This window comes from Mus caroli, chromosome 1 (assembly GCF_900094665.2).
Source record: "Mus caroli chromosome 1, CAROLI_EIJ_v1.1, whole genome shotgun sequence".
Classification (NCBI taxonomy): domain Eukaryota; kingdom Metazoa; phylum Chordata; class Mammalia; order Rodentia; family Muridae; genus Mus; species Mus caroli.
In genome coordinates, this window is record NC_034570.1 from 51,156,972 (window position 1) to 51,167,235 (window position 10,264).

The 10,264-nt window shown below is 40.4% G+C and overlaps 1 protein-coding gene across 1 annotated transcript; it reads left to right on the plus strand.

The window, feature by feature from the left end:
- The first annotated feature begins 262 nt into the window (after positions 1–262).
- Positions 263–7,874, plus strand: C1H2orf69 (chromosome 1 C2orf69 homolog). The gene is made up of 2 exons (XM_021160813.2): positions 263–586; positions 5,216–7,874. The coding sequence occupies exons 1-2, from the start codon at positions 311–313 to the stop codon at positions 6,035–6,037; spliced, it is 1,098 nt and encodes a 365-aa protein (XP_021016472.1). The 5' UTR covers positions 263–310; the 3' UTR covers positions 6,038–7,874.
- Positions 7,875–10,264: the final 2,390 nt, after the last annotated feature.

The following is a 10,264-nucleotide window of genomic DNA, read 5'->3' on the forward strand; positions in this document are numbered from 1 at the left end:
ACTAAATTAACAAAGACACATCCTCACCGTGAGGATGAACCTACCAAAGCTTTTATACAGAACCAGAGGAAACTCCGAACCTGAGCATCTGCTACTGCGCATGGGCCCAACCTGCTGGCTCTCCCAAGTCCGTTCGAACTTCCCGGCCGGGGCTAAGTCCACCAACCACAAACGTCCTTCCTCCGGCCGCGCCCTCCGCTCCCCCTCCCTCCGGACGCACGCGGCGTGCTGACGTCACGGCGACCGGGGCAGTTGGGCAGCCGAGGCCCCGCCCTCGCTGCCCGGTGAGCGGCCCTGGCGGCTCGAGCCCATGCAGGGGTCGCGGCGTCTGCGGTCCCCCGCGCTGGTGCTGCTGCTCCTGCGGCCGCTGCTCGCTTCCGGAGACTCTGCGTCCCGCTCGCAGAACCGAGCCATGAACCCGGGCGGCGGTGAGCGGGGCTCCCCGGAGGACAGCCACCGTCTGCAGCGCTCCACGGTGCCGGGCTCCGACCCGCAGCGCAGCAACGAACTGCTCCTGCTGACATCCCGGGAGGGAGATTCCCCGGAGCAGCAGCACCACGTCCTCTACTTCCCCGGGGACGTGCAGGTAACGCGGGGCCAGGCCTCCCCGACACGCCCACGCGGGTTCTCATACGATGGGGGTGCGGGGGCGCCCCTGTTCCTGCCAGAGCCCCATCCGGGGAAGGGGCCTTGGAGGGCCACGGTCTCCAGAGAGCGGTTGTCAGTCCAGGTGCCGCTGGGTGGAAGGAGAGGCGCGACAGGGAATGGGACGAGCACGCACAGCTCCAGCCTGCTCTCAGAGGACTGTGTGTGTGCTGGGCACTGGACACTGTTTAGAAAACGCTGACTGACCAAATAAAATACATCCGTTGCTAAAGTGACCTTTCCGGTAACCCTAAAACACAGCAGTGGAAGGGATGTAATCGTCAAGAATGCTAATGATACTGAGAGGCCCATTTGAATTCAACTCATCTGTGTGCTTCCTGTTACTGGTTTTTATAGCTGCAGACATACGTCTTTGCTGAAGCTGTCCTGGAAGCTGGGTTTTAATGTAAAAGTGCATCGTGCAGTGGATACATTAGCCGCGTGAGAGTATCTGAATAAGTTAAAATGAAAAGGCAGCGTTCTCTGTCTCACTAGTTGTATTGCCGCCAAGTGTTGAGTCACCACAGGTGACTTGCTTGTACCCGGTTGGACAGCGCGGATACAGTTGGCGTTTCCAATGAAAATCAGTTATCCTAGAGAGTTAGCACTAGGGTAGATATTCAAGCTAGAATATAGCTAGATGGTTCCCTCAGACTAGAAAACTTATTATTTTGAAATTGGTGCTTTAAAATGATACACCTAAAAATCTGTTTTCTCTTGCTCTTTTCTCTCAAATCAGTTGACTTGACTAGTTGACTGCTAATGGAAACTGGCAAAAACCCGAATTTAGTTTCAAGAAAATCTCATTTTGGTGCCTTTATTCCCAGATTGAAAAACAAGTGTGTGCTTCTGCTTCCTGCGACTTGTGACCAACTACTTCATGCCTTCCAGTGGTGGTGGTGGTGGTGGTGGTGGTGGTGGTGGCTGAGTACTTTCTGCTGTAAAAGTGTTCCAGACAGAACATCCACCTGGCTGCAGTAGGGCCTAAAGTGTTCTAGATATAGCTTGAGGATCATCTTTCATTCCCCATCATCAGCCTTTGGGACAATGAGAGAATGGTAATGTTCAGAGTGTGGGGTGTTATAGAGCATGAGGTCTTCTGGAAAAGAAATGCAAGGCCGTGCATCCCAAAGCTTCAAGGCAAAGTCACCTCGATTTACCATTCCACTCTGTACTTTTTAGCTATGAAGTCTATGCAGATGTTAAATCTCTCCATTGAAGTATATAAATGGGGATATATACAGATATAAAATGGGGATACTCAGTCAAAGGGCCTCAATCAAGCTGAAATTTGGAGATAACTCTAATTAGGTTCCAGCCCCTTCTCACCTTCAAGTACCCTCGTGCTCCACTCTTGGGATTTTTTTCCTCTACTCTTTCAGTGATCTCTTTCCATCTCGTGACTTTACATACTGCCTACATGCTGACGGGCCTGGGCATTTATTTAGTCTAGACATTAGCCGGTGTTTATGAACTCACCGATTGCATGCCTTTTCTTCCTTTGGATGTTTAGTAGCCTTCTAAAACTGAAAATCTATTGAAGCAGCCTTCCTTATCCAGGTTAATGAAAATACCTATTTAACTATTTGACTTAGAAATCTGAAGTTATCTGTAGATCTCTCATATCTCCGGTCTAATCCAGCAGCATGCAGTGTCTCCACCTCTCTGTATCTACAGTGATGGAACTGTGGTTGACAGCCAAGGTCTCATTATTCCACCCTCTTCCAGACCATCCCATGGCTTCCTGATCCTCAGCAGTAAGAGCCGGAGTTCTCTCAAGTGCTAGGAATCCAGGTGCCATCACAGCTTGCTTTCCTGCAGGGTAACTGCCGAGGTGTGTTTAGGTCTCTGGGTCTCCTTGCACTGTCTTAGGCAGTTCCCTTTAGCTGGATCCTTCCTTGCAGTTTAGTTGGGCAGTGTAATTTATGCTCTGTAAAGAGGTTCCTTCCTGTGGTGCGTTCTGGAGAGAAGCGGGGCTCTTACCCAGTGTAGCTCTCCTCATTCTCTGCGGTCCATTCTACTTCACATCCTTATTATGAGTGTTTCTGAACCCTTGCAAACAGGAAGGTTTCTGAAAAGATTCTTTGGACTCCAGTTCAGTACAGTGTGGGATGGACTCCTAAATTTCTGCTTCCGTGAGCATCTAACTGGGATAAGCATTCCTTGGTCTCTGCAAGAGAGTCTCTTGTTGCCTGCCTCACTGGACATGAGTAGAGACATAGTCTCACTCCTTACCTCCTATAAGCATCGTAAGTGCATTCTATCCCCAGGAAGAAGAAAACTCCTTTCAGGAGGGTAGTCATAGTTAATAGTCTGGCCTGAAGAATCAGTTTGACTATGGAGGCATCTGGTCCCGATTTCAGGGAGTGGAAGTATTTATCCATGGTTCTCGGGTCTGAGCTTTGATATAACAGTAAGGACCCTTTTGAGTTCCTCAGTAGTCACATTTTCTTTCCTTTAGATCAAATAACCTGGGGCTGATGGAGGGAGTGATATTTAGATTTATAATACCTATGAGGTACATCCTAAACTGAGTCATAAAATCTGCTTTGCTTGCATCCATTAAATAATGAAGTAATTGTGTAGCTTCAGGACTTTGAGGCTGTCAATTATAAGCTTATTTGTGTGCTTATCTATTCATTCATTCATTCATTCATTCATTCATTCATAGGTTGTTCACTATGAATCCTCTTGATTCAGCCCCGTAAATACTAGAGGCACTTTGACACTTAGCTTCTAAGTACTAGAGGCACTTCCACACTTAGCTTGCAAAAATGAATGAAGTAGAAGGCAGGTGTAAAAGCAGTTCAGTGCTCTTCTCAGCTCCATAATGAGTTCAAGGCTAGCCTAGACTACATGAGACCTTGATTCAAAGAAACACATTTTTTAAAAACCAGCAAGATAGCTCAGTGGGTAACAGTGCTTGCTGTCACACTGGCCAACCTGAGTTCAGTTCCCAAGACCCACGTGGTAGAAGGACAGAACAACTCCTGCAGGTTGTCCTCTGTCCTTCACTCATGCTGGCACACACAGGAAATGTTTAAAAAGAGTAACAAAAAGGAATAATAGAATTATTCCTTCCCTGATATAATTTTATGACAGTTTTTATATGATAAACCTGGATGTGCAGAAAGTAATGGCAAAATCCATAAAAATTCAACATAAGATCTTCCTGGAATCTATTGAACACACACATAGCAAGTTGCTAATAGGCATATATGACAAACTACTAACGAAACAGAACTGTTCAGGAATTGAACATTATAGTGAGAAAGTTATAAGAGGACACAAACATAGTTAACAGAAGTAAAAAATGAACATTGCCAGCAAACAGAAAAATGTTTAACCTAATATCAAATAGGCAAATAAAAGCAAGAGCATTGCATAATCTTATCCTAGCTGGGTTTATTTTTAAATTAACCATTATCATTAGCTAAACAGTGGCGTGGAAAACAGTGCATCTTGTACATTTCTAGTGTCAGCTCTACTGTTACTGCCAGTACTGCATATTACTGATGTCTAAAGAACTGCATCTTACTGATGTCTAAAGATTTATGCAAATTTGTATTGATATAGAGTCATGCCTTTTAGCCTGTTTTTAAGGGAAAATTATACCTAAGCTATGGTTTCTTAATAGAGAAGGAAAGAATATTTTCTTATATACATAGTTGTGTGTGTGTGTATGTGTGTGTGTGTAGTAAACACTGAACTGATAGCCAACTAAATTTTAATTATTTCTAATATTGGTGACCTTAAGACTTTATATCTTTATAGATTTATTTTTTGTAGTCTGTTTTTTTTTTTTCAATAGGAAAATGTACATATCACTTAATATTCAAACTACAAAAGGTTAAAAGTGAAAAAAGTCTCTTTTTACCTCCTTACCTCCAGCCTCCTAGTACTCAAGGAGCTGAGACAGGCAAACCACAACCTTGACCATATAAGACCCTGTCTCAAACAAGAACAAGCATTGCCATTAATAAAAATATAAAAGGAAATTATATTAAATAGTCCAACCAAAACAAAAATATATCATTACTTTATATTGAATGCATCTAAACAGTATGTGAGTACACTGTAGCTGTACGGATGGTTGTGAGCCTTCATGTGGTTGTTGGGAATTGAATTTTAGGACCTCTGCTCGCTCCGGTCAATCCCACTCGCTCAATCCCTGCTCACTTCAGCCCAAAGATTTATTTATTATTATTTATAAGTACACTGTAGCTGCCTTCAGACACCCCAGAAGAGGGAGTCAGATCTCATTACGGGTGGTTGCTTGCTGGGATTTGAACTCAGGATCTTCAGAAGAGCAGTCAGTGCTCTTATTTACTGAGGCATGTCGCCAGCCCCCTTATTCAGAAATTCTTAATACTTAGTATATTTATTACTCTAAAGAAGTTTAGGTTGAGAGTAAAGTGTTCATTCAAAATCTGATAACCAAAAACTGATAGCAGGCTTTAAGGTTTTATTTCTAATACACTAACTGTAGGTCATCCAAACTTCCTCAGTGATGAGAAGTTATTTTTATAGGTAAATACACGTTTAATGCTTATTTCATCTTTCTTTTCAGAATTACCATGAGATTATGACTCGTCATCCTGAGAATTATCAATGGGAAAATTGGAGTCTAGAAAATATTGCTACCATTTTAGCCCGCCGTTTTCCCAGTAGTTATATTTGGGTAATAAAGTGTTCCCGAATGCATTTGCACAAATTCAGCTGCTATGACAATTTTGTGAAAAGCAACATGTTTGGTGCACCAGAACATACTCCGGACTTTGGAGCCTTTAAGCACTTGTATATGTTATTAGTTAATGCTTTTAACCTAACTCAGAACGGTATGCTGTTGAAGAACAGGAGTGTTTGGAATAAGGATTGTAAAGCATCTAACTGTGAGTCTAATTCTTCTACTAGTAATGGTGGCCAAAAGGGAAACGAGAGGACCTGTGAGCATGTTGATGAGCCTTCCATGAGTTTTGCTCCACTGTCATTGGATGGTGCATCATTTACTTTAATTGGATTCAGTAAAGGCTGTGTTGTTTTGAATCAGTTGCTGTTTGAGTTGAAGGAAGCCAAGAAAGACAAGAACATAGATGCATTCATCAAAAGCATAAGAACAATGTACTGGCTGGATGGTGGGCATTCTGGAGGAAGCAATACGTGGGTCACATATCCAGAAGTCTTGGAAGAATTTGCTCAAACAGGAATTACTGTTCACACTCATGTCACACCTTACCAAGTACATGATCCAATGAGATCCTGGATTGGAAAGGAGCACAAGAAATTTGTTCAGATACTCAGGGATTTGGGTATGCAAGTGACCAGCCAAATTCATTTTGTGAACGAAACTCCTTCCATAGAGAATCATTTCCGGGTTCATGAAGTATTCTGAGACTATTAATGTGCTTGCTTAATGGGAGAATAAATTTTTGAATGTTATAAATGCAGATGATGAGATGCAAGATTAATAATCAGTTTGTGGGCTAAGAAGATGCACATTCCAAAAACATGCGTGTCACATACAGTCGGGTTGCTTTGCTCGTCAAGTGTGGTCAGTTTTAAATTCTGATCAGATTAGAATTAGTGTGAAATCTAAAAGGGTTGTTTGTGCTAATTCTATGACCATTAAAATGAAAGCAACCATGTTAGTTTTTTAAAAGGTAACAAAATTGGTGTTGGAAATAATTGACTTTTCTGAGACCTATTTTAATCTAACTTTGGTGATAATGGCTGTTGACTAGAGACATTTCACTTCTCTGTCCAACACACTCTCGGGACAGCTACACTCTGCATCCAGACTCCTGGGGTTTCTGAACCCCTAAACTCATTCTCAGTGATCCACCAAGTGTTTTGTTTTTTAAAGTCAAAATATAGTTATCCCCCCTGTATTCAAGATTATAGAATTGTATAGTTGGTTTTTAAAACATTACACTGAGCACTGTAACTTAATTCTTAATTGTCAGTTTTTAATTATTTGTTAGTGTGCTCTCAAAACGAGACAGATTTCACAGACCTAAATCAGCATTTCTTCAGAAGCATGGTTTTGTCTGCCAAGAGAAAATAGCTTTCTTTGGCCAAATGTAAAATTAAATTGATGAGATAAGAAAGGTTACAAAGGAAGGTTTGGAGACACAAATAATTTAAATTTTGGCCCAGAAACTGAATTTGCTTAACACTGCTACATAATTTGGACACATTTTTCTTTACTAGAAAAATGCATTTTGAGAAACCTAGATCTAACGAATTTCAAACAACATTGAAACATAGCTGTGTAGTTTTAAAAAGTGGTCAGGCACTTTTTTATTTATAAATAATGCTGTGCAGGTCATGAAATAACAGGGAACTAAACCCTGCTGCTTTGGGCAAGAAACTGTACTAAAGAATGGCACCTCCCAGGCCCAACAAGCTAGTCTATTTATCAAACAATATGAAAAGTGTTAAGTCTGGTTTCTTCCAAAGTTACATCTTAATCAACCTATAAGTATATTCCAAATACTCATTCATGGTAAAGGATTCCTTCACACGTGTTGTTTAAAGTGAGCATGATTCCATCAACTTACAGTTGAGTATCTGTACATTTCCTAAGTAGTTTTATATTGTTCCACTTTCTTTGAATATCCATTCTTTTGAGATCCATTTCTCTGAGATCAACACTTCCCATTGTAAAAACAACTTACCTGGTTTCTAACTTACTATGTATTTCCTTAACGTTAAGCACTGTGATTGGATGGCTATCTTTAATTTGTTTAATAATCCTCAAATGCGTCATTTAATGTAAAACTGAACTACTGAATGGTCATACAGAAGGGCAAGGCTTTAGTTTTCACAGGATTAACTGAAGTAGAAAGAGAAGGGTTTTCCTTTAAGAACTCATTGAGTTCTTCACCTCTCCCTATGAATGTTCAATTGTTACATGTTAAAGTGGATGTTGATCAGATGGGCACTAGAACCATCATCACCTCTGGAGACAGTGTTAAGTACTACAGATGCTAAGGAGTGGAAATGATTGAGTTGACCTCCACACAGGTATTTCTGTTTAGTATTCAAAGTGGTCCTTTCTTTCATCTGTTTAAAATTGTATATGCTAAATTTTTTATGGTAAACGTGCATTCTACTTGATTGTGCCTTTGTAAAGAGTCACTGAGAAGTGGTCCTACAAATGTGAACATTGCTACCACTACAGCATGAATGTATAATTATATTAAAGATAATAATCCACAGAAATGTTATTTGGATGTGTTTATCTGTTCACTCAGATCATCTATTTGAAAGGAAATGCTTCACCTTGCCATTTTTGGTGTCTGTTTACTTTCCTCTTTTTCAGTGAACAACCTTCCTTTCCACTGAGTACACATCTTAATTATTCCATAACCGACTGCATTATACCCATTTCTTCTGTTGGGTTCCTAGAGGAAATCCTTAAAAAGCTCTCCCTTTTGTTGATCGTTTTAGCTGTCTATACTCCTTTAGCTCCATAAAAGACCTTTGGAATATAGTGTGATACTCTCATTTCATTCATACAGTGTCCAAGCACCTATAAGTATAAGGTGAATTTAAGCCACAAGGATTTAACATCAAGTCCCAGCATTTTAGTGGGGAAATACAACAGCCTAGAGCTTAAGAAGGAATGTCTGAAACAATATTGTAGCTCATTCAGAGGCCTTCGGAGAAACACAAATTAAGGAGTAAGGAGTGCGTGGTCTCATCTGTGATTCACATGCTAAAACTGTGTGGGCCTACCCATTCTGAGTCATCACCTGGGTGATGGAATCGTACTCAGAAGTCATTTTAGTGTCTCCTGCTACGTTTAAGACACCCACTGATTTGTACCTTTCAAGCAAGGTTAACACCAAAGTGCCAGCCTGTGAGTTCCTCCTGACCCATCTGTTCCCCAGCACAGGAGGAAGGAGTCACATTGGCAGTCCCAAATTCTGTCATAACCTGCCTTTCACCTACCTGAACTGCCTCTCCTACCCCACAACTCCATAGATTTAACTTTTTATGGGCACGAGATATGCCTTGTTATTAGATTTTTTGCAAATGTTCATATAGCTGCTACAAAAGAATGAAAAATTAGCTTTGTTGACTGTCTCTTGGTATTTCATACATTCTGAAATTATGAATAATGTATTCATATGCTGAGGCAAATAGGGTCATAGAAAGCTAATGTTTTGAACCCAATGTTCAAAGCTACGGATCTGTCTCCCCTATGACTACTCAGCCTCATCTCAGGCAGTTGCTGTCACTGGGCTATGTACCCAGCAGAGCTATTCTATGTAAGCATTACATAGAGGATACAGTGTATAAATGGCAGCATAGATTTTATGTAATTGGATAAATTCTATGCTAAGTCATAACTGCCTGACTCCTTAGTTTCATATTTTTTATCATATTTTGCCATCTTCCCATTGACTATTACTTTAATTTGCATCCATGTCTGTATATAGTAAACGGCGCATTGTTTTGCTGGGAGAAAACTGTTAAGCCCTGACTCAGCTGAAAGAATGGGATAGAATGACTAATATGGTCACTACCACTGTGATCTCAGTTTCTGTAGCAGAACCTAATTATGTCCTTGCTTAACCAGAACCATCTGTGCGACCCAGGGTGATGAGATCATTCCTAAAATTTATTCAATACAAAATTCAAGTCCAGTGAGTTACATTAATGTATATTTTATTCATCTGGTCTTAAACTAAGATTAAAAGTTTTTTAAGAAAATGTGACCAGGAGGATTGTCTTAAACTTGTCAAATTCACTGCAGTGCTTCAATCCACTACAAGAGGAGTTAACAAGTTTGAGAAGAAATGAGAGTAACTAGCACCACACGTTTTCCTGAAGTGGATTTTGTCGTGTGTATCAGTTATATTTTCAAGATTTGGTTCAGATTTTAACTTCTCTACACGACCCTGGCTTTTGGTACTGGGTCTGAACCCAGTTACCCATGCTAGTTAAGTGCTCTGCCACTGTGTTCCCAGCCCTCTATGTGACTCTGAATTGATTCAAAGCTAACTAAATACTGTATGAACTCAGGACTTCCAACTTTTTCCTGAGAGAAAAATCATTAAATAAATGCTATATTCAGGCTAAGAAGTAGAGATTTAAAATAATCTGGTAATTTAACCTTGTTTATTTCAATAATTTCAGTTTATCTTCCGAAGATACCTAGGAAAAGTCAAATTACATATTTTTCCTTTCTTGTCTATTATCATTTCCTTTGGATGCCTGGAATTAGTTCAACTGTAAACAGAGCATGAGTAAATTATTTACTACTACTTTCAAGAGTAAATACTTCCAAAATGTATTAAATTGATGACCTTAGATTACTTTTGATGGACACATGTTCAGTAAGGTCAGTTGTTCTTCAATGACACTGAGTGAATTAGGTACAGGGAACACACGCACATGCAAACATACAGCTCACTGTCTTCAAAACTTACATTAGAAAGATTTCTTATTTTTGAAAGAAGTATTTGAAAAATTAGAAATACTACGTAAGTATTTGAAGGGAAAACATCAAGAAAGGCCAGCATCAAATGAGGTTTCTTTTGGATAAATCCCAGAACTCATGATCTATCACACTATCAAATCTACTTATTCTTAGTCCTGATAAGTCCTT